We start from the raw sequence: 24,215 nt of genomic DNA on the forward strand, positions 1-24,215 counted from the left end.
GGACAGGGGCAGCCCCTCCAGAGCCTCCCACCCTCCCCTTAAGGCGGAGCCAACAGAAGCACATCACACGGTGACAGCAAAGACTAAGTGAGACGGCGCCAGCACACAGTGGGTCCTCAATACATGAAGGCTGCTACTGTCTGCAGGGAACCCAGGCAGGTGGGCAGCCCCGAAGGGGCGCGATGGAGACAGCGGGCTAAGCTGAGCCGCCCTGGCGGTGGAAGCTGCCTGCGCTGTTCCATTAGCTGCGCCTGCAGCAGGCTCCTCCCTCCCGGCCGCGCAGCCTGCACACAGGCTGTCTGTTCTCATCACAGAGAACATCGAGGTGGCGTCTAGCTCCCATAGGTGCCCAGTCAGTGAGCTGTCGTTCTTAAAGCCCCGGGGTGAAGGGGCTACTGTGGGTTAAACCCCTTGAATCATGTGGACGCCTTCACACGGGGCTGCAGGCTTTCAGCAGCCCAGCTGCTGCTGGAGGAGCTGCTGCATGAGGCCTGGATTCTGTCCACCTCCCACCCCCTGACCCCCATCTCCTGAGGAGAGTCCACCAGGTACCTGTACACCCGGCTCAGGCTGCCCCAGCCTCAGTGCCGTCGCCCACAGACACAGGCCCTGGGGTTAGCACCCCAGGTGGCAGGCAGGGAGGGCCTTCTGAGTCAAGCTCATGAAGGATCAACTGATTAATACTCTTAGGTGGGTGAGAGGCCGCCTTTCTTCAGGGGCCAGATGTCCCACCCTGGGAGTCTCCACGCATCACACCCCTCTCCCTGCCTAGAAGTGTCTCCTCTGCTTCTCGCTTGGTTCTTGTCTTGCGAACAACCTGTCCCTCCCGCCGTGTGAGCTGGGAGAGGGCACAGTCCGTGACTGTCCAGTTGGCAGGGACCCTCTGCGATAAACGGGTCAAGCCTCACCCGTTTTACAGCAAAGAACACTGAGGCCTGGGCAGAGGACAACCAGGGTCTTGTGGGCGTTAGGAGTGGGCCGTTTCCTGACCTCATGGCTGTGTGTGGCCCCCCTGCCACACTGTGAGGGATGGACAGCCAGGACCCCATCACACAGGCCACAGTGCCTTTACTCCACCAGCAGCCTGGACATGAGGAGCACGCTTCCTGGGGGGCTGGCGCCCACACAGTCCGGGTCCTGGGGGGACGGGGGACGTAGCCACCGCTGCCCACAGGGTGCAGGATGCACGTAAAGCTGTCTGCGTGCTGGTCTCATCGCAGGCTCTCAGGGCCTCCGGGAGGTGGGTCTGGGGGGAGGGCCACTCTTCAGAAAGGGCGTCTGAGGCCCAGAGGAAACATGACTGTGTGGGTGGCAGAGCTGGGATGAAAACCCGGCCCCCAGGCCAGCTCCTCCGACACGGATGGAGAACACATTCATCTGTCAAACTGGGGTAAGAAGACACAAGTTCCAGGGACCAAGGCCACCAGGGCCCTGGGGGGAATGACAGGGGGAGGCACTGCCTCTCTTCCTTCAGCCACGAGGGGGTGCTCCTGAGGCGGGGTCAGGGCGGCCCCTCACCCTCCGTTCACTCCGGAACCTACTTCAGAATACTCTGCATTCTGTTCTGTGTTCAACTGACATTGCCTTTGCCAACACAGCCTCGGCCACCCTCTTCCCCTCCCATCTCCAAACCCTTCCCTGCCACACGGACCCTCAAACCACCCGCTGGCCTGGCCTGGGCACCCGTCGGTCCTGCCAGGCACGGGCACTGTCTGGGGAAGGACGAAGATTCTGGATCTCTGGAGACCCATGGCAGCCACACGGCCCAGCACAGGTCTGGGGGCCCGTCTTCCTGGATCAGGCCCCCCAGTCCTCCTGCTGTGGGGTGTGGGCAGCCTCTTACCTTAGGGGTGAGGTACTTGGTCATAATTTCCTTCCCTTTTTCTCCCAGTTTTTCATCTGGAGTAACTTCATATTCTGCCTGAAACAGAAGAAGGAAAAGAACAGTAAGAGATTTGCTCATGAGCGTCTTAAAGTGACAGAACCTTCGGGGCCCCAGGAGAAGACTCCCTGGAGTGGCCCACCCCCTCCTGCAGGGCAAGGAGCTGAGGCCCAGGGAGGGCAGAAGGCCCGGCATCCCGTCCGGCCTGCTCTGCACCATCGTGGACACGTGCCTGGGACAGCGGCTTTCCTTCGGGCCGCGCATCAGAATCCCTGGGGAGCCAGCACTGGTGCTCGGGCCTCACCCACCCCACCCAAGTCAGACCTTCTGGCGACAAGGGCCGGGCATCCAGGCAGCTGAGGTTGAGATGCCAGGAAGCTGGGCTGAGAACCACCAGCACAGATAAATCAAAGGAAGTCACTGGAAAATAACAAGCCACCGGAGTGGGAGGCCCACCCCCGAGAGGCTGCCTCTGGTCACTCGGACCTTCCAAGCTGGGTGACCTTAGACAACTTCCTTGACCTCTATGAAATGCACATGGAAAAAGCACGGGCTCATGGGCTGACTGTGCAGCTAGAAAGCGAGAAAGCTCTTAGCCCAGAGCTGGGCACCTAGTAAACACTCAGTTAACAGTTGCCATAATGATTGCCATTGTTCGGATTACACTTTGTGAGAGAAAACAATAATATGGGTGCCTTATTGGCCATCTTTCAGCTTACAAAGTGAGCACACAGAGGTTTTTCAGATGCTCGTTTATGAACCTCCAAAGAGCCCAGGAAATGAGTGGGAGGGCGGGGGCTACCCTTACCCCCCCTTCACCCGCCTGTGAAGAGCAGGGGCGGGGAAGGGGGGTTCAGTGGAGTTGCCCGGGGGAGGTGGCAGGGCTGGGACTTGGCCCTCCCAGCCCAGAGCACTTTCTCAGCACCACCAAGGAATTTAGAACTCGCGGCGGCAGACCAAGCCAGTGGGCCCCGGCCCTGACGAAGCGAGGCCTCTGAAAGGCGGGCCTTCGTATTTCCCTTGACCCCGAGGGGCTCCTTCACTGCCCAGGGCGCCCTTGCCAAGTGCAGAAGGGCCTGGAGCTGACAAGAAGCCTGGGTGAGCTCGCCTGTCTCATGCGGACACGGAACTGATTATAAGTTGTTTACAACCATTTCAACATCTCCCGCTCCAGGATTTGTCAATCTCGGCCCCAAAGCACAGCTATTTCAGAGGAGACAGAGACGATGACATCAGCACAGACGACCGAAACTCACCCCCTTCCCCCTCCGCCCAGGCTCCCCCTCTGCAGAGTTAGATGCCCCAGACCTTCCCACCCAGTTCCAGGCAACCTCTGGACCCCATGTCTAGGGCCAGTTTCTCCCCAGACCCTCCCAGAAGACCCTCCCAGAAAAGGGGAAGCTCGGGCAGCACTTGGGACGCCCACAGAGGCAGCCAGGCACATTTCCATCCACACTGAGTGAGTTTCCGCTCGTGACCATTTCTCTTCTAATGGAGGATCAAGATACAGTGATTTTCTCCAAGGAAGGAACATGGACACTACGATCATCTGAGTCACAGGACTATGGATGGTGGGTCTGGAAGGAATCCAACCTACTCTCTCTACGGAGCTGGACACGAGGCTCAGAGAGGTAAAGGCCTGGCCTAAGGTCACACAGCTGGTCCCAGCACAGCCAGCACAGAGCACCGTCCTCCTGACCTCCGTGGGCCGCCGGCCTCCACACCTCTCTCTCCGAAGGCCAATGCCCCTCACCATTGGGATGAGCCTGGTGGGCCTGGTCATGTCTTGATGATTTGATTCATGATGTCTTGAGACCATTTAAGGAGAGAAGGTAGCGCTTTCTTCTTGAGTTTTTCCTGTTACCTTCTCCCTCTATGCTCCCCAACAGTCCTCCTAACTCAGGGGTGGGCAAACTTTTTGACTCGAGGGCCACAATGGGTTCTTAAACTGGACCGGAGGGCCGGAACAAAAGCATGGATGGAGTGTTTGTGTGAACTAATATAAATTCAAAGTAAACATCATTACATAAAAGGGTACGGTCTTTTTTTTTTTTTAGTTTTATTCATTTCAAACGGGCCGGATCCGGCCCGCGGGCCGTAGTTTGCCCACGGCTGTACTGATACTCATGTGAGCACACACCTCCACACAGTGTGGAGTAGATTATAGACTCACCCTGAGAGGTGGGTATTATTATTCCCAATTTACAGATGAAGAAACTGAGCCTCTCAGGGGCCAAATACAACTGGTTCAAATACAATTAAGCCAGCAAGCAACAGGGCTGGGAGCTGAGTCTAGAGCGCAACTGACCACCCCCCGCTTTTCCAGGGTGAGGAGAGAAGCACCCCGTGTCTGCTGCTCTGGATGCCCCACCTAGTGGTCTGGCACCATGGGAATTTACCCAGACTGCTTTGCAAGGCTCAGACCACCTTTTGGGGTAACTCAATCCCATGCAGAACCCGGGATTTGCACTGTCCCAAAATACATCTGTGAAGGCGGCTCTATTTAACCTCATGGAGACCTAAGACTCACTAATCAGCCTCAATAACCGGCTGAAAATATTCTTGCTCTAGGTACTAAAACCCACGTGAAAACAAAATAACATCACTTTCAGGTCAGCTGCCTCCCAGCAGAGCCTGGCTGGGCGGCGGGGCGCCGCTGTTCCACAGGGAGGCAGCCGGGAGCACGCGGGGACAGGATCCCGGCCCGGGATCAAAAGGCCTTTCTCCGAGAGTCCACGTCAGGTCACCACCACTTGAAGAGCATTTGTGCTGGGAGGCAGAACACCAACCGGCGGCTTCCAGGGCGCTTTCCACGCTGATTAAGTCACCTGGAGTGACAGGCCCTGTCTCCACAGTGACCACCCCCCCACCCCACACACACACACCAGGAGGGGCTCATGGGAGACACGTCTAAGAGGCCACCTGCAGAGAGGAGGCACCCTGGCAGCTCTGCTGTGGGCAGAGCTCAGGGAGCTCCCACTACCTGAGGCGGGGACCCCCCGGAAACCCACTGCTGTGGGCACACCTTTGCCCAGGGAGTGGTCGAAAGCTGCAGAAACCACCCTAAACCAGAAAACATAAGCAGCAGAGAAGAGGTTGGGCTGCCAGCCTAGGCCCGTGGTTGGCAAACTGCGGCTCGTGAGCCACATGCGGCTCTTTGGCCCCTTGAGTGTGGCTCTTCCACAAAATACCACGTGCGGGCGTGCAGGCACAGTGCGATTGAAACTTCGTGGCCCATGCACAGAAGTCGGTTTCCGGCCTGGGCGAGTCTATTTTGAAGAAGTACTGTTGATATTTGGCTGTTGACTAAAGAGTTTGCTGACCACTGGCCTAGGCCATCACAATGAGAGCCGGCAGGGAAAAGGCAGCCACAATGGCTTCAGTGACAAGAGAGGTAACCACCCCAAGGCTGCCCCCATGACCTCCATCTGTCAGCTTCCTCCTACCAGAGAGGGTGCTGGGACTTGTCCCCATCCCTTCAGAGGGGACACATACCATCCTCTCTGCTGGATGCCCATCGGAAACCTGCTGCTGCCCACAGCTCAACCCTAACAGCCAGCGCCCCCAAGAGCACCTAGGCCAGTCCACGCGGAGGGCGTTTCTCTTCCCCAGATACATCCAGGTGCTCGCCGACGGAGGCCCCTGCCATTGGCACTGTGGTTTATGCCACAAGCGAGTGCCCTGTGGGAAGATGCTGCTCCAACACAGAGCAAAATGCTACCCTGCGTTGAAGGCAAAAGGGACTGTGCATGTGCCTGCGGCTGCCAGAGAGAATAAACACCTGTGTGCATCCTCGTCTATAAGCTGTGTCACTCTGCTGGCCTGTTCCTACTGAACCACCAACCTCAGAGGACGCTGGTGAAATAGGTCCTCTCTCATAAGACACGTTTCCCTCGGAGGGTGTTTAAGAGCTGGTAGGAAGGGACCTGCCACGTTTTCAAAGAAACTGGTTTAAAGAGCAGAGAGTCAGCCTGGCTGTCGAGGCTCGGTGGTTGTGCATTGACCTGTGAACCAGGAGGCCACAGTTCAATTCCTGGTCAGGGCACATGCCTGGGGTTGTGGGCTCGATCCCCAGTGTAGGGTGTGCAGGAGGCAGCCGATCGATCATTGATATTTCTATCTTTCTCTCCCTCTCTCGCTCTCTCCCTCTCCCTCTCCCTCCCCCTTTCTCTCTAAAATATAAATATAGGGAGGGAGGGAGGGAGGGAGGGAGGGAGGTGGAGAGAGAGCGCGCGCTGGATGGACCTCTCTCGGCCTCTAGCTTTAGCTTCACCTCCTTCTCCCGGGAGACCTTCTCATGCCCCGACAGGAAGGTGAAGTCAGAGATGCTATGAGGTCTGGCCACCTCCGGCCTCTAATTACCGATGTGGTCAGCTTTTCCAGAGTCCTCACAGCAGGGACCAGTGACGTGCTGGTTGGCAGCGCTGCTCACCATGGCCCTTTCTGGAGAAATACCCGCTCTGCCCACGTTGGCCCTGGTGTCCTGCCTGTGCTGACCATGTGGGCTGGGGGAGGGGGGCTCTCCACTTGCCCTTCCAGAGCCAGTCCCCATCCTGCTGCTGACTCGCCCCGGCCTGGACACCATGGTTCTTGCACCCTCCCCGCCCCCTTTAAATAAATATATATTTTTATTGATTTCAGGGAGGAAGGGAGAGGGAGAGAGAGACAGAAGCATCAGTGATGAGAGAGAACCATTGATTGGCTGCCTCCTGCACACCCCCACTGGGGATGGAGCCTGCAGCCCGGGCATGTGCCCTGACTAGGAATCAACCATGACCTCCTGGTTCATAGGGTGACGCTCAATCACTGAGCCACACCGGGAGGGCCCTGCACCCCCTTTTGAAGACCCAGCTCCGCCTGAGCAGACGGTTCTTTGATCTGAGGAGCCCACTTGGGTCTGGGTCAGGACCAGAGAAAGACGGGAGGGAGGAGTGGACCACTGGCCACGCTGGATATAGACTGAGAAGGAGGAGGAACAACCGAGGCCTCACCCACCCGCTGGCCATGCGTGTGAGTTGGAAACAGACCAAGGTGACAGATGCCTGTGGCCCCAGCATCTTGACATAACTTTTGAGAGATCTGGAGCCAGTAGCACCTCAGTAAACCATTTCCAAATCTTTTTTTTTTTTTTTGAAATTCTTAAATTTTTTTATTGTGATGAAAAACATACAATTTTCCATCTTTTTTTAAAAAGAAAATTATAGTTCACATTCAATATTATCCTATATTAGTTTCAGGTGTGCAACATAGTGGTTAGACAATCATATACTCTACAGAGTGGTCCCCCTGGTATTTCAAGTACCCCCCTGGCCCATACATAGCTATTACAATATTATTCCCCCCCACCCCCAGCACATGCCCTCACCCCCTAGTATCTGTGTCCATTGGTAATGCTTATATGCATGCATACAAGTCCTTTGGTTATTATGTATGTGTCCTTATCACCACTAAAAAAGATATTTCTATTGATTTTTAGAGAGAGAGGAAGGGAAAGGGAGAGAGAGCGAAACACCAATGTAAGAGTAGAACATTGATCGGTTGCCATTGGGAATTGAGCCGGCAACCCTGGCATGTGCCCTGACCGGGAATTGAACCGGCAACTTCTCGGTGCATGGGAAGATGCCCAACAGAGCCACACCAACCAGGGCAAGTACGTCCATTTTGTTGTGGTTGTTAATCCTCACTCGAGGATATTTTTCCATTGATATTTTAGAAAGAGTGGAAGAGAGAGGGAAAGACGGAGAGAGAAACATCAATGTGAGAGAAACACATCGATTGGTTGCCTCCTGCACATGCCCTGACTGGGGCCGGGCTGGGAAGGAGCCTGCAACCAAGGTATGTGCCCTTGACCAGAATCGAACCCGGGACCCTTTGCTCCACAGGCTGACGCTCTATCCACTGAGCCAAACCGGCTAGGGCAGTGATGGCGAACCTTTTGAGCTCATCGTGTCAGCGTTTTGAAAAACCCTAACTTAACTCTGGTGCCGTGTTACATATAGAAATTTTTTGATATTTGCAACCATAGTAAAACAAAGACTTATATTTTTGATATTTATTTTATATATTGAAATGCCATTTAACTAAGAAAAATCAACCAAAAAAATGAGTTTGCGTGTCACCTCTGACACGTGTGTCATAGGTTCGCCATCACTGGGCTAGGGCAACTATGTCCATTTTTAAGAAGTCCATGGCAAGACCCCATTGGCCTGTGCAGGTTGACACTAACCTGGAACCCCTTCTGATCCCATGACCAGCTGGGCAAATCCTCTTTGCCCTCCAGGAGCCAAATCCAGCCATAGCCCCCATTTAGGTCACTGACTCTATGTCTCGGTGGGAAGGGGAGGGGGAGTCCTTCTCAGGTTCCAGGAGCCCCTCGACAAGCACGGCGAAGGCTGAGTTACCCTGCGGTCTGAGGAGGTGCGCAGATAGTCTGCTGCCCCCCAGCACCGGGGCCCCTCTAAAGCAGCCAGTCTCCTGCGGACTCGAGACGCGCAGACATCGGAACTGTACCGAGGACCAGCCTTTCCCGAGGGCGAGGTCAGAGCCCGACAGGACGGGTTATTTTTAATAAACTCCACTTGGCAGGAATTCAGGCAAGAGATGGGCACAGTGAGGACAGCGCTGGCTGAGCCAGGGGGCACCGGGCGGGATGTGACACCCAGGACAGGGCCACCCTCGCCCTCCTCGGAGTTCCCGTCCGGATGGAAGGAAAAAAAACACGTATTTCAGACGAGCATCACGCCAGCCCTGGAAAACTCAATAAAGGCTTCGTGCGTAAAAGGTGTTTCCAAAGGCCGGCCACTTGACGTCAAGATGGGCGATGAAAAGGCCTCGCTAATTCCCAGGGATGCCGACAGGACGCGGGGGCTCGGGGCGGCCTCTCTGAGTGGCAGCTTGGTCAGGGAGTGCGTAAAGAGCATCTGTCATGTCGACACCGGGAGCCACGCTCACATCTCCTTTCCAACTGAAAAATCCCCGGTGCCGGCCCAGCCACAGGGAGCGTCCGCATGACGAGAATGAGCATGGGCATCCACGGGCTGTTTTCTTCTCCTCACACTGACTGTGAGCATCTAACGAGACCCGCAGCTGGAAAATTCCACTGGCTCCTGGGTTAGCCTCGCCTGCTCCGCCTCATCAACTCTAGACAGGTCCCCCAGCTGCCGACGCTCCGTCTTTCCAAAAGGGGCGCCTCGGTGCAGGGCTCGCCCTGGGATTTCGTGCCCTGTCCATCCACACGCCTCTCCCTGGTGAGCTCACCCGGCCCACGGCTCTAAGTACCAGCTGCATGTGGACAACTCCCCAGTTCCTGCTTCCAGCTCAGACCCTTCTCACAAAGTTCAGACTCGAACACCCTCCTCCCCTCGCGCATCTCCACTTGGATGTCTGATGGGCGTCTCTAGCTGAGTGTACCCCGCAAACGAGCCTCCCTCAGCCACCCTCTGACTCCATCCTCCCGGTGGCTCTGGTCAACACCTTTAAGTCATCTGCACATCTTCTCTCTCCCTCCTCCTCCCCCCAATACATCAGAAATACTGTGAACTCTTGCCCTGGCCAGGTGGCTCAGTTGGTTGGAGAGCCATCTTGTACATCAAAAGGTTGTGGGTTGGATCCTTGGTCAGGGTGCATACAGGAGGTGGCTAATTGGTGTGTTTTTTTTCCTCTCTCTCTCCTATTTGTCTCCCTCTAAAAATCAGTTAAAACATATCCTCGGGTGAGGATTAAAAACAAAAGAAATACTGTTAACTCTGCTTTCAAAACATGCCCCAAACCCAACCACTCTCACCACTGCGAGATGCTGCCACGTGGCTGTGCCACCATCAGCTCTCACCTGGACTGCAGCCGCCTCCAACCAGAGCTCCCAGCTCCCGCCCCGGCCCCTCAGAGCCTGTTCCCAACACACAGAGAGTCCTTTAAAAATCTACGTCAGACCACGCCACTGCTCTGCTCAGAACCCTCCAGTGGCCCATGTCACTCAAAGTTCTTTAGTGGCACAGGTCTGGCATGACTGACACCTCTCCTGGATCCCTCGGCCCTGCTCCCTCCACTCCAGCCCGGACCGAGAGACTTGGCCATCCTGGCAAGAAGGAGCCACCACCAACAAGGGGCAGGGCCAGAATTCAGGGCCCAAAAAGACCGGGGGAGGTCGAGGACAAGCGGGCGGGCAGGGCCTGTTGGTAGAAGGTCTGGTACGTCAGTTTCAGAACTCGGACTGTATCCTGGGTGTCAATGCTTCCCAACCCCGGACACGCAGTGCAGTCGGGAAATGTTAAAAAGGCCCCAGCGGCCCCAGTACCATTCCCAGGAAGAGGAGCCAGGGCTCCTGGGAGAAACGACGAGCGCTAGGTGAAGGGCAGGAAGCACACGAGACGAACTGCGACACTACATGGCAGCCGACGGCCAGGAGGCCGCCCGCGATCACCGTGTTCTCCAAGGGCTCAGAAGCCAACCCGAAGGGCTCCCACTGGCCAACGAGGAGACCATGCCATCCCAATAAAAACCGTGACTGCTGTGCATCAGAACGCACCACGTGAAAGGCCACACGTCACACTCGGGCTGGTTACTGCCAGTGAACCGATGGGTACTTTGAAAACACAAAAACAGGAAAGGAATAACGCACTTCCTGTATGAGCTTTACCACTGGGTAACCAGGTAGTCATCGAATGTGTTTCCTAGTTAGCAAATGAAGGGACGACGGACTCAGAACGTCGCCATGGTGTCACCCCTCATTCATCAACAGATGTGGGTGCTGAATAGCACCACTTTCCTCACCGGAGGGTACTTTCCATTGATTTTTAGAGAGCGTGGAAGAGAGAGGGAAAGACAGAGAGAAAGAAACATCGATGTGAGAGGACACATTGATGCACGTGCCCCGACCAGGGCCAGGGATGGAGTCTGCAACCAAGGTAGGTGCCCTTGACTGGGATCGAACCCGGGATCCTTCGGTCCACAGGCTGACGCTCTATCCACTGAGCCAAACCGGCTGGGGCTGGATTATCAATGGCTGCTGCCTTCTCAGAAAGAAAGACAACCAGAGAGTGTATGTCCCCTGGCAGAGCAACGCGAAGCCACTTATGAAGTCAGTCCCCCCACCCTCCAGTTGAAATGGGCCTGATTAATGATCAATTTACAAGAAATACAGAGGAACTTATTAAATGACACATGGGGACGAGTGCGCAGAATTCCGACCACAGAACACTCTTAGGATGGACGAGGGAGATGGCTATAAACTGCTAAAACATGCATTTATAAAACAGGAGAAAGCCAGACATGGGAATACAGACTAATAGTAGATAATAGGGAAAAATAATACTGGAGTTATGGTGATGGTACTGCGGTTATATTTTTGTTAAAGAGCCCTTATTGTCCAGAGACACATCTGAAATGTTCACAGATAAAATAATAAATGTGAGATCTGCTACAAAACGCTACAGAGGAGCGGAGGTGGGTGAAAAAAGATTGGCCTTGAGCTCATCATTGTTGAAGTGGGGTGAAGGATGCGTGGGGGCTCATTATACCATTCTGTAGACTTTTACCTTTATAGCTTGAAATTTTCCATAATAAAAAGCTATGAAAATACTGGGCCCCGCCCCCCAGAGAAACACATTAATGAGTCTGGGCTTCAGTGCGAGCGCTGGTATTTTTTTAAGGCTCCCGGGTGTTTCTGCGGCTCAGCCGAGGTTGAGAATGCTGCAATCGCTTACAGGAGACACGCAGAGAACCTGCACTAAGACCAAGACGGAGGCCATGGAGGGGAGGGGACTGGTCTGGGAGGGTTAAGGAGCCCAGCACAGGGTCCTTGATCGGGTCGGGGAAGGGATGAGGAAGAAGGAGAGGTCAAGGACAATGCAAAGGATTCAGGCTTGGGTGACTGGGGTGCTGGTCACTGGCCCAGGGAACATGTCAGGGCTGGTAGTTTGGGGGCCTGGGGAGAAGTTCTGGGTGTTTGGGACACGCTGACATTAAGGGGCCCATGTGACTTCCAGTGGAGACAGTCAATGGGCAGTTTGGTTTGTGGGTCCAGAGAGCCACAGACAGACCCCGAAGAAGACACAGAAACGCAGGCCCCCTAAACCAAGACAGAGGTCAGGATGGCTGCAGCCAGGAGAAAAAACCTAGGGGCAGAAGCCAGGCGGAGGTGCCCACCTCCCTGAGCAGGTCTGAGGAGCCCCTGCACATCCCCTCCTCCAGGCCTCCAGGCCGCATCTGTTACACAGGTGAGCGACCAGAACAGGTGCAGGAGGCCCCCGTGGTGTGAATCACGGCCACGTGTGCCAGCAGCAGTCAGATCAGCTTGAAACTGCCAACACCCATTCAATGCACAAACATGTGCTGGATGCCTGTGTGGCCAGGCTCTGTGCGAGGCAGGGGTGACCCGGAGCCAGGGTCCTGGCCTCAGGGAGCTTGCTTTCTAGTGGGCCGTCGACAGGAAACAAGTCCCCGCACACGAGCTTTGGAATTACCACACAACTTCCCCATGTACAGTCGTGCACAGCCCAGGCTCCCGGAATCAGGGAGCTCACTGGGCCTCACGTTAAAGCAGCAGGAACAGAGGCCCAGCGGGGAGGTGGTCACCCATGGCCACCAGGGGTGCAGACCTGGAGATGACACAGCCATCTGCGTGGAAGCTTCTGGAGCAGCCGTTTTATTCGCCGCAGCCTTCTAAACCATGTGGTCTAGCGTTTCCTTTGGACGAACACGATCGCTGATCACCGAGGACCCAGGACCCTCCTCCCCCCAGGACCAGGGACTTACCACTGAGTCCAGAAACTGAATGTAACACTCCAGCCCAGGCCTCGCTTCACAGAACTGCCGGAAAAGCAGCCTCCCAATTGGCTGCTTGTCACATAAGCTGCAGTAGTCTCTGTCTGGAGACAAGAAAAGAGGAAGGTGGTGAGACCCAGGAGAGGGCCAGGCCGGGCCGGGCCGTCCCACCCCCTCACCTGGAGGTAATGCCCCGGGTGGGTGGAGCCAGGTGCCTGGCAAACTCTCAGGAGCCCTGATGTGTCTCCAGGCCCCGCAGACGCAGAGAGGACGAGGTCAGCGCCAAGGAAGCTGCCAGTGATAGCCCAGCCTCCACTGCCGGCCCACTCCCCTTGCCGATGCCCTGGTTTCTGTATGGAGATGCCAGCAGTTCTGGGGACTATGGCTGCCCCTGGCTGGCCATCAGCATGTCACATCCGCTGGTGAAAGTGACTGGATGAAGGTGGCAGGCATGCCATCCCTGCCAGTAAAACCAGAGTGAACCACAGACTGCCTGGCTCGTTGAGCAGAGGTGCTTTCTCTGCCTGTGGATGGGGTGCGAGGGGCGAGGCCAGAGCCTGTGCGGAGTTCTTGACCCTGGGAAGGAAGTGGCTGCGAGGACCAGGCCGACTCACAGAGGAGCCAGAACTGGGAGAACTACAAGTAGACTTGGGGCCTGGTGGTGCCATGAGTCCCTGGATCAAACCGTGCCTGCAGCCCAACCATATCTGAAGCACTTACTAAAGAGCCTTGCTTGGGAAAAAAAAATGGTAATTACTTGTAATTCAAAGCATCCTAATGAATACGGCAAAAAAACTTTTATTTTTGTCCAATTGGAGCAAAGCCAGTCTTGGGATGTTTCAAATTATGAAAAGCCTGCTTTTTCCAGCGGAGGCGCCAGAGGCACAGAGACAGAAAGTGGCCAGCCCTCAGCCACGCCATCACCACGCGAGGCCTCGCCAATGACTTGCTGTGTGCCTTCAGGAAGCTCACTTGTCCTTTCTGGGCCTCAGTCTTCCTCTGAAAAATGAAGGCCCATGTGGGACGTGAGATGGAGGTTGGGGTGGGGGGTCCCTTCTTGCCTCTTCCTGCAATGACTACCAGAGGCTTCCTCAAGGGCTGCGGCCCGGGCCTTGAGCCTCTCGAGCGAGCACTGTGAATTTGCCTTTCGCAGAAAACAGTCAGGAGATTTCATGGGGAACCAGGAAGCGGGCTGAGTTAGAAACATTCAGAAGATTTCATGGGGAACCAGGAAGCGGGCTGAGTTAGAAACAGTCAGAAGATTTCATGGGGAACCAGGAAGCAGGCTGAGTTAGAAACATTCAGAAGATTTCATGGGGAACCAGGAAGCGGGCTGAGTTAGACCTGGGTTAGGAGCTACCCGGACAGGAGGAATGACTGTCCTTGCCAACTGCAGAGGAGGAGCCAGGACGCGGTGTTTCTCTGGAGATGGGGACTACAACGGGAAAAACGAATACGGCCATCATTTCCGTGCACAAAGAGCTTAGCCACGGGCAGGTCGGGAGGCAGGGGCTGTGAGCATGGGTTATGGAGCTAAACCGCCTGGGTTCAAATCCCAGCCTCACCACTTCCTGCCTGTGTGACCTGGGACAACTCACTGGACACGTTTATCCCTCCGTTTCCTCATCCGTAAACTGGAAACGGCAATGGTACCCAGCTCCTGCGACCATCACGAGGACTGAATAAGACAACGCGGAGAAAGGACTCAGACCAGAGGCTGGCACATAGCAAATGCTTAATAAACCACCTGCTGTCATCATGGATGTGGCTTTCCGGTCTGCACCATCTCCCTTCCTCTAGGGCAGTGGTCGGAAAACTGCGGCTCAAGAGCCACATGCGGCTCTTTGGCCCCTTGAGTGTGGCTCTGCCTAAGCCTTAGGAGTCTCCTAATTAAGTTAATAACAATGTACCTACCTATATAGTTTAAGTTTAAAAAATTTGGCTCTCAAAAGATTTCAATCGTTGTACTGTTGATATTGGCTCTGTTGACTAATGAGTTTGCCGACCACTGCTCTAGGGAACCGGTCTGTAAGAACCCAGCCAGCCCTAACCAATCAGAGGCCCCTTCCCTATTGCCACACGATAGGTTCCCTGGCCTGAGTGGGCCTTGGAGTCCTTCCAGGGTTTTTGCTAGAACTTTGCTAGATACTTGCTCCTCTCTGGGTGACAAGGCTAAGGGACTGGTCGCCCCAGAGCTGCCACAAGTGTCCCTCCCACAGGCAGTGAGCCCACAGAGAACGAAGCCAGCACAGGCACAGGGGAGAGAGCTGAGTGAAGTGAGAAACCTGGTGCCCGAAGAGCACAGGGGCCCGAGGCCAGCCTGCCAGGCCAGCGGCGCCTGCAGGGTCTTCACCCCAGAGTCTGCGTTGAGGCCAGCTGGTGTTGGTTTTTGTCTCTTGCAACTGAAGAAGCAACAATGGGCTGGAGAGTCTCACAGCCCGCAGGGACTGGTTTTGTAGACATTCACCAGCTCTAGGTGTTCTGTGGGACAAGAAGGCACTCCAACATTTCTCATCCTCACAAGTGGGTACTTTGATCAATGGGGCATCCTCCTCGAGTGGTTTGGGGGCTGAAACTAGCCTTGAACTATCACCTTAATCCAGTCCACCTTTCCATGCACACAGACGGTTCATGAACACTTAACCCACAGCCCTGCAGGCCAGGACCGGTGAGGGCAGGGCTGGGATGTGGGCCCAGCCCTCAGGGATCTTGGATTCTGTTGGAAAGGGAGTGTGTGTGTGTGGGGGGGGGGGGGGGGGAGGCAGCGCGGGGGTGAGCTGATAAGATCCCAAGTGACAGTAATAAAATGTCAAGTTAGATGAGTGTCATCTTCAGCCACAGTGGGGAGTCTGGAAGGAGGCCCAGAGGGTGACAGGTCTGGGGCTGCACCTGTTAGCACACTGCCCTGCAGACGTGGCCTGCATTCTCCCTGCCTCCCGCGCACCCGTGCCCAGGGGTGAGGAAAACAAACCCCCCAGCCCTTCCCCATCAGCTGAGCTTCCCAAACACAGGAGAGTAAATCACCTGATGTCAAGCTCCCGTTTTATTCAGTCAGGGCACAGAGCGCCACACGCTGATGCGATTTAAGCAGCTCCCCGCTTTTCCAAAAGCAATTATGAGACTTCATGTACTGTGTTGTGATTGCTTAAGGGTTCATCTGACAGCATTTTTTCCTCTCCATATGGCGTTCGCTGTCAGTATGGAAACAAGGCTGTCATAAACTCACAGCGTAGTAAACACCCAACACGAGCTGTCAGCACCTCCGTTCCCTGCCGCTCCCAGCGACACAGCGGATCCCAGACGAGAAAGCCGCCCCCTGGAAGCCCAGGGAGAAATAAAAGGCCTAGTAATCATCTATTCAATAGGCTCTTTTCTCAGCATAAGTGAAGATAATGGGCCGATCTGAGGAAGCACCAGCAGCAACGACAAAACCAAAGTGCGCGCTTGTGCATCTTTCAGAAAAGGGAGAACGGAGCCATGGGAGGTGGAGAGGAGTCGGGGGTTGATGGAGGGGGCAGGAGGAGGCGCAAATCCAAGGGCCTGGGAGCGGGGGCTGGTGAGCAGGAGCATCCGGGACAGCGGGGCAGACCCTTTTCTGTCTGAATCTCTCAGGCTGGGGCCACCCTGGATGCTGTGCACACAGACACCACGCACTGTCCACACACACACACACACACACACACCTGCTCTTCTAGAACCCGAAACTTCTGCTTTGGGCCATGTGCCTCATTGGTCCTTCCCTCCAGCCAGAAAGAGGCTGTGGTTACATAAGACGGGAGGGGCATCAGGGCCCTCTGCCCCCAAAGGATCCAGCATCAGCGAGTCATTGCAGCTTTATTCTTTCAGGTCCCTCATTAAGTCAACAAACTCTCTCCCAAGGTCTCTTGCTTTCTGATATTAGAAGGTTCCTTCAACTTTAAGACTCTCTTCTTGAATTCAACACCTGGGGAGGGGGTGGGGCGGATAAATGGGTGGGAAGAGGTGCACCTTATACACCCTAGTGGGCTAATGATCCAGTAACAGGCCTGGAGTCAACAGCTGGCCATCAGCTGAGACCAAGAATGGGGGTGTGGTCTTTGTGATGTGACCTCTGGCCTTGGCCGCAGTAACAGAGATTTGGTGGACAGGTGTCCAAATGTACAGGTGTCCAAAGGAAGGTGGCCGAAGAGGGGCCTAAAAGACCATGACAAGCGCCAGGACACGGAGCTGTGCTTTTGGTCAAGGGGCAGAGCGCCCCAAGGAGGGGCTGGAGCCCACTGTGCGCTCAGGAGGGTGGTGAGAGAGACCCTGGGAAGGCAGGCTGGGCTCAGACAGGCAAGGCTGGACTCCAAGGGCAAGGAGACCGGAATGGACTCACTGAACCACTGGGGCATCCACGATGTCGGAGCACCAACACAAGTACAGCCTGGGGAAAGGTGGACAAAATGGGGCGGGGGGAGTCTGAGACGTTTACAGAGGAGCTGGCGGCCACAGGAGCCCCGCCACGGGGGGTCCAAGCCGCCTTTGGCACCGAGGGTGCAGTGCCCGTGGCGGGATCCTGCTTCGGTGAAGAGCCGGACTGAAGGAAACCACAGTCTGTTTGTTTCTTCAGGGGCTTGACACCTCTCGGGCATGCGGAGGGCTGGTCCCGGAAGCAGGACGGCCACATCGGCTGCAACACGCCGAACTGCGGCCAGGCCCTCGGACAACGGTTTCTCCCACAGACAGACCCTTCAGCGGGGCCACGGGCATTGGCTGAGCCCCTGCCAGGCACCGCGCCCTGGGCCCTGAGAGCAGACGCGTCTCCACAGGCCTCATCTTTGTCCTGAGGAGGGAATGTGTTTATGAGCCGGGGCAGGAGGGAGGCACATTCACGGACAGGCTGGGAAGAGCAGCCACGGAACAAACCGTAGACGTCCGAGGAGGGGGCACACGCTGCCCTCGTGCCCAGGGGCGGGTCTCAGGGGTGCCCATGGGACAGCACACCGGAACATGGGAATGGGCGTGGCAGGGTCGCAGAGGGCAATGCAGGCAGGGGAGAGGCTGAGTGCTGGGGAAGAAAAAAAGGTCAAAGCCAAAGAAATGGGGCCAGGGGTTGGGATGAGGGGTGAGGAGAAGCCACGTGGGGCGGTAAATCCCCAGGTGAGAAGCCAGGAGGTGATAGGGCAAGAGTTCAAGGCGAGGCCTGAGATCGCCGCAGGGAGCCTTCGAGAATGGCTGAAGTGTGTGAAGGACCCACAAAAAGCTAAATTGTCATATAGCTAACAATGCCACTTCGGGGTATTTACCCAAACGAGTTGAAATGAGGATGTCATGTTCACTGTGGCACCATTCACAATACCAAGATGTGGAAAGAACCTAAATGTCCACCGACCAGTGCGTGGACTAACTTGCGGGATATGCACACAGGATATACATGCCGTTGTCAACCAACAGAGGGCGCAACAAGACCAGGGGGGCCCATCCTCCCCGCCTCTTTGCGAAGTTTGGGTGCTTGGCTGAGAACCTTCCCGTGTCTCCTAGGCTGTTGTCATAATAAGCTGCTGATGGTACCCCCACCTCAGGCCCACTGGCAAGGACACCTGCTATAGACTGAACGTCTGTGTCCCCCTCCCCCATAAAATGCACACATAGAACCCTAGTCCCCACTGCGGTGGTGTTTGAGGGTGGGGCCTTGGAGAGGGGCCTCGGTCGTGAGGGTGGAGCCTGCACAAGTGGGATTAGCGCCCTTACCATAGAGACCCCTGAGAGCTCCCTCATCCCTCTGCCCTATGAGGACACAGCGCGAAGACGGTCGTTTATGAACCAGAAAGCAGGCTTTCACCAGGCACAGGATCTGCCAGCACCTTGACCTTGAACTTCCCAGCCTCCAGAACGATGAGAAATACATGTCTGTTGTTTATAATTGGTAGTCTGCCACAGCAGCCCAGATGGACTAACTTGCTATCTGGTCTTGGGCAAGTCCCTTAATCCTGCCTCCCGCACCACACGGGCAACCAGGGTGAGCCGTTGCTACCGAGTGTTAGCAATACCAGTACACGAGAGCGCCTGGCCCAGACCCAGGACATAGCAGGTCCTACATAACCAGCTGCCATTTGAACAGATTGTATCTCCTCTACAAGCCTCAAGGAATGGTGGCTTTTTACGCCCCTGAAGATGCGGTGGGGGGAGCGGGGTTGCTAGTGAAAGGGGCCTTGACTGCATAAGCACCAAAGAAAGAAAGAGCCACCCCAACCACGGCTGAGCCACTGGAGGACCCCACGCCCCCAGAGGGCAGGGGCCAGGCCTCTGCGGCCTTCCTCTCCCTCACTTTGAGCCTCGCTCTCAGAGAGAGGCCACACGTGTCCTCACAGCACATGGCCGAGGTTAAACTCTCACAACCCACAGTCAATTCCTTCAAGACTCATAACCCCCCGTGGGACTGAGAAACAGGAATGATATTGATAGTGAAGATAAATAGATGCTGTCACTGTTTTCATTCCTTTCGAGTGACATGGAATGGGAACATACTTTCTTAATTAGGAGCCTGTGGTATGTGGACGCTTGGAGGGCAACCAGATTTTCCCACCCGAGGGCCAGGACACAGGCATGGCCCCCCTCCGGTGGCCAGGAACCCCTGTGAGCGAGGCCGCCCTGCCTGCCTCCCCGGCTTGGAGAGCTGGCCTTGATCCCTAGCGGATGGGGAGCAAGAAGTCACGGCTGGGAAGGGGGAGGGGGTGGCCCACGACTGAAACCTGCTTAGGACTGTTTTCTTTGTTGCCCCAGGCACTCCTTGAACTTGGGCCAATGAAAATGCACGTTCCATTTCAGAAGTAAGAGCAAGAAACGCAGCTTCCTGAGGAAATGGAACCACTCACACCCGAGCCCTTGGAAATGAAACCACATGTTTATTGTACCTGGGGGGGGGGCGCCCCAAAGTGATTCCTGAAGCCATCTCTACTTTCTGGGGATTTGTTTTATTTTGTTTCGTTTGATTTAATTTAATAACATTGTTTTATCAAAATACTAGGAGTTTGGGATTATTATGGTTCTTTTGGGGGGGTGGGGAGGGGGCGGTTCCTGGTAGGTCCTACGGCAATTTAGGAAAACAGATGTAAGGAGACTGGATTAGACAGGAGCCCTTGACGCTGCCATACGCCAGGTCTAAAACAACCAACAGGGACGTGCTCTGGAAACGGCTTTCTCTGAAAAATTCCTGCCAAAGCTGGAAAAACAATTGGGCGTTTGCTCGGAGGGAAGGCGTGCTGACGTTTGAAAGGCCAGATAGCATCACGGATAATGGCAGTTCTTCCCGCCCGCCTCCTGGAAGGCGCAGGCGGCGAGGAAAGGGAAACATTTGGTATTTGGTTAGCGACAGCTGAGTGGGTTCTGATGACTTCAAGGAAGATGTTTCTATGTGGATAAAAGACGACATATGGCACACTACACAAACACGCCCGAATCATGCCGGTTTTCCTGTGCCTTTTGTCCCTCTCATTCTGGCCTCTAGTTTTACCGCATGTCATACCTGTCACATGTCTCTCTGCGGGACCAAACGTCGTACCAAGCTCGATGGCACCGGGACAAGCCTCAGGTAAAACCCACTCAGTGGTAGGGTGTTGGGGGCTGGGCTGCCAAGTGGGGGAAGGGACAGAAATGGGGGGACGGAGGAAAGGGGAACCTTGTGTGTGGATCTGTGAGATGAAGAAGGGAGTGTGCAGCAGCCCCTACCAGCCTCGCCTCTGTGATGAAGGTACAGGTCTCTGGCTTGAACCCACCAGGTGCAGTCAAACCCTAGGAGATGCGTGGGAGTCTGGAAAAGGGTTGGGGGCTGGGCTGGGCAGGACATGTGCGTATGCCATCACCATGGGGCCCTCTGGCAATGATTGGCTCCACAGTTAGGCAGTGAACTCTCCCTTATTCTCAAGGCCAAGAAAAGCTGAGAAGTTAGGTATTCCCTTGTAGTGGGAAAGGGACGAAGAACTGGGTGGTTGGATGGAGAGGGGGGGGCGTGGTGCAGGTGGGCCCAGCAGTGGCTAGGGAGACATGGGGACTGTACAGGTGGTGGCGGGAATGAGCCTGGCATGTTGGGAAGGTTGGGGGACAAAGCCAGGACCCAGGTTCCAGGCCTGGCCTGTTACCGCTGAGCTCTGGGCATTCCCATGGGCACTGCTCTATCAGCCTTCCCTCCGAGCTCGCACAGGGCTCTGAGCGGGACAACCCGGAGGCACCTGGCACGGCAGCAATGGGGGCTCTTGAAAAGGCCAACAAGAAGGAAACACACGGACGCAGGACTCGCAGCTGTGCCCTGGGAAGCAAAGGCGTTGTGACCGCCACACACGTTCCCCTCCAGTGCAGAGCCTGGTGCAGGTGGGTGGTCAGAACTCCCTGCTTGGCCCTGCCTGGCCTGCTGGGGTGCCAGCACCTGGGAAATGGTAGTGGTCGCCAACCGGTGGTCTGTGGGCCACTGGTGGTCTGTGAAGTCCAAAAGGTTGGCGACCGCTGGTCCATGGTATGCTGCTCCGTCCTGGTGACCCAGCCTCCCTCACTCTGCTCACAGCCAACCTGGGGACGCCATCCTCCTAGGGCCACATTCTTCCTACAAGCTTTTTCCTCCCTGGAAAGAAACTTCCATGTGGACACAAGCAGCTTTGGTAACTGAGATACCCAGGCCACACCCAGACCTCTGAGGGTGGGTCAGCAATGTTTACAGCTCCCGGGAAATTCCAACACTGCATGAAACGTCCAGTTCAGCTTTTTTTAAAAAAAATCTACACTAATAAAAGACAAAGATGCTATGTCCATCAGCCAATCAGAAGATTATGCAAATTAACCCAACAAAGATGGCCATTAAATTTGCATACTGCAGGCAGGGTGGGACAGCGCAGTCTATATATATATATTATTGATTTCAGAGAGGAAAGGAGAGGGAGAGATAGAAACATCAACGATGAGAATCATTGATTGGCTGCCTCCTGCACACCCTACACTGGGGATTGAGCCTACAACCCAGACATGTGCCCCGACCAGGAATAGAACCGTGACCTCCTGGCTCATAGGTCAACGCTCAGTCACCAAGCTACACTGGATACCCAGTTCAGCCTTTTATCCCCAGCACCTGCAACGGTGCCTGGCCAGAGCAGGAGCGAAGGTGCATATGTAAGTCCGATTCCAGTGGCCCGAGCCCTCCAGGCTCTGTTCCTTGGGGAAACAGAGACCAGGTTTGGCCAGTCTTATAGGAGCTGAGAAATGACTGAGTAAATCAATGACATGTGGAGACCACATGCTTCTAAATCCAGAAGTAGAAACCTCAGGCCTGAACTTGCTCGCCGCCCCCCGCCCCCGGCCCCCAATGGTTAATCAGCCAGAAATGAAGGTCTCCCGAAGCAACTAGATGACTGAGAGTGCGGCTTCCGTCCAAGGGAAGCAGAGCGCTCTGGGTGCCCAGCCGAGGTGAGGCTGGGACAGGCTGTGTGCTGCACTGGGAAGTGGCAGCCATGATGGACCCGGGTCCCCAAAGTGAGGCGGGACTGAGCAGGGCCCTGCCTGACTCCCCGCTCCAGGAAAGCCCAGCAAGGCCAGGGGTCTGGATTTTGCCTCCAGCTCCTCCTCTGACCCCTGTATGACCTCAGACGCGCCATTGTCCTCTCTGGACCTTGGCTCCCCTTCTACAAAATGAGGCTGATGCACAAGGGAAGCTTAGGTGCCCCGCCTCCCAATTTGGTGGTTCCACGGGGAGGAGACTGGTGGGGGTGGAGACCTGGGCGGCACAGGCCTTTATCCAGCACCAGGGTCCCTAAGCCACGCAGCTGCCTGCCTTCCCGCACCTGCACTGGCCAGAGCGCCAGCAGAGTGAGCGTGAGCCGAAAAGGCAGCATTTCTGGGAGGCCTGGGAGGGCTGCTCGGGGGGGCCAGGGGTCCCGGCTTCCATCAGTTTGCTGTGGAGCCCAGCTGTTACTCCTCCTCTCTATGCCTCAGTCTCTCTCGAGTGCTTTTCTCATTTACCCTTGGATGACAGTGCCTGTCCCCTCTTACTGCCATCTGCCCTGGGCTTCGGGAAGACAGCAGGGAGACTAGAGGGGTGGCGGGGGGAAGCGGGGAGCTCTGAAGCCCTCCAGGGCCCTGGGGACTGGCCTCACCTGGAGCTATGAGCTAATGAAGCAAAAGCCACAGGGGGCGGTGCCAGGAAGTGGCTGGGCAAGAGGGGCCAAGGCAAACAGCGGGCTCTGTGCAGAGGTGGCTTGTTGCTTCCTGGGCCACCAGCCAGGGCTTATCGAGGCTCACAGCTGCGCTGGCCCAAAGCGCTGGAGAAGGAAATGCTTGGGAAGGTGAAGGCAACGGATGGTCTCCGGCCAGTCCTGGTGTCTCAGGGTCTGAAGACCTCAGCCACCCCGAGCCTCTCAACATGACCCCCTCCGAGGCTCAGTCAACCTGGGTCTGTGCACTTCCAGGGACAGGAAGCACTTTGCCTACAAAGGGCCCAGCCCTTTTCATCAGAACTGTGTTAAAAGTCTATTCTTAATCTGAGACCAAACTCGTCTTTCTCTCATGCCTGCCCCTTGGTCCTCATTCTTGGGGTACAGAGGACAAATGCTAGGTGGCAGTTATTCTCTGCTCCTGGAGTTTTCTCTCAGACCCAAAAAAAAGCCCAACTCCCCCGCTACCTCATCACAGCTCCTATAAGACTGGCCAAACCTGGTCTCTGTTTCCCCAAGGAACAGAGTCCGGAGGGCTCGGGCCACTGGAACCCGACTGGGGTCTCTGGTAATTAAATGTGAAACCATGTCCACTCCTGCCTTCAAGCCCTCTTGCCTTAGCTCGGACCCAGACCCAAGAGGGGCTAGATTTGGGAAGAGAGGGGCGCACTGGTCGGCACACAGAGGTCGCCAAAGCTCACATTCCAAACGAGAAACGGGAGAGGCATGTTGCTTCAGTAGAAACCGACACAGAGACAGCGGGAACCTCGGTTCAGACTTCACAGCTCAGGCACTGGGATCTCGGACATGGGTTTGCATGGAGTTTGGCAGAGCCAGTTTTCAGAAAGAGCTGTCCTTCGGGTCAGACGGTGCACTTCCCACTGCCACCTGACGTGTGACACAGGAAAATGACAGCAGCTAATGGGAGGCTTGCTGTCCAGCCGGCACCGTGCTGGGCACTTCTCACGCTGTGCTTCCTGCAATCCGCCCTACGAAACAGGCGCTAGTACCAGCCTACATTTTTAGATGCCAAAGAATGAGGAGCTGGAGAAGGCATTTATTAGCACAAGGCCCCAGGGCTAGCAAGAGGCAGAGATGGGGTTTGAACTCCTCTCTTCCTGACAGCAAAACAACTTTTCTGCATCTTTTAGCTTTTAGGGATCTGCCTCAGCAGCAGGCAAGGACGTAGGCCCCAACCTCATCATCCTGGCAATCTCCAGAGGCCCACAGGGGGCAGGCACCCTGGAAACCTAGACATACCCGTGACCTACTGGTCACTCCAAGGCCTGGGCCCAGGGCTGCTCTGCACACAGAGACTAAGACCTGGGGAAGCCACGGCCGCTCAGGGCTGGCTGTGAGCTGGCCCGTGAGCTCCAGGGCTGGGCCGGCACAGAATTCTTTGGAGCACTCTTCCGTCC

The 24,215-nt window shown here is 55.7% G+C and overlaps 1 protein-coding gene across 7 annotated transcripts in view; it reads right to left on the bottom strand.

Annotated features, from left to right (window-relative positions):
- Positions 1–24,215, bottom strand: part of GRK5 (G protein-coupled receptor kinase 5) — a 173,826-nt gene that overhangs the window by 34,482 nt on the left and 115,129 nt on the right. For 4 of the 7 annotated variants that reach the window (XM_023764727.1, XM_023764726.1, XM_023764724.1 and 1 more), the window contains 2 exons: positions 12,635–12,747; positions 1,844–1,921 (listed from right to left, as the gene is read on the bottom strand). In XM_023764727.1, the coding sequence (XP_023620495.1) occupies positions 1,844–1,921; positions 12,635–12,747 (191 nt within the window). The remainder of the gene's footprint in view (positions 1–1,843; positions 1,922–12,634; positions 12,748–24,215) is intronic. The other 3 variants (XM_023764729.1, XM_023764725.1, XM_023764730.1) reach the window with 2 other exon arrangements.

The sequence above is a fragment of the Myotis lucifugus genome, unplaced genomic scaffold (assembly GCF_000147115.1).
Source record: "Myotis lucifugus unplaced genomic scaffold, Myoluc2.0 scaffold_345, whole genome shotgun sequence".
In the NCBI taxonomy this organism is placed as follows: Eukaryota; Metazoa; Chordata; class Mammalia; order Chiroptera; family Vespertilionidae; genus Myotis; species Myotis lucifugus.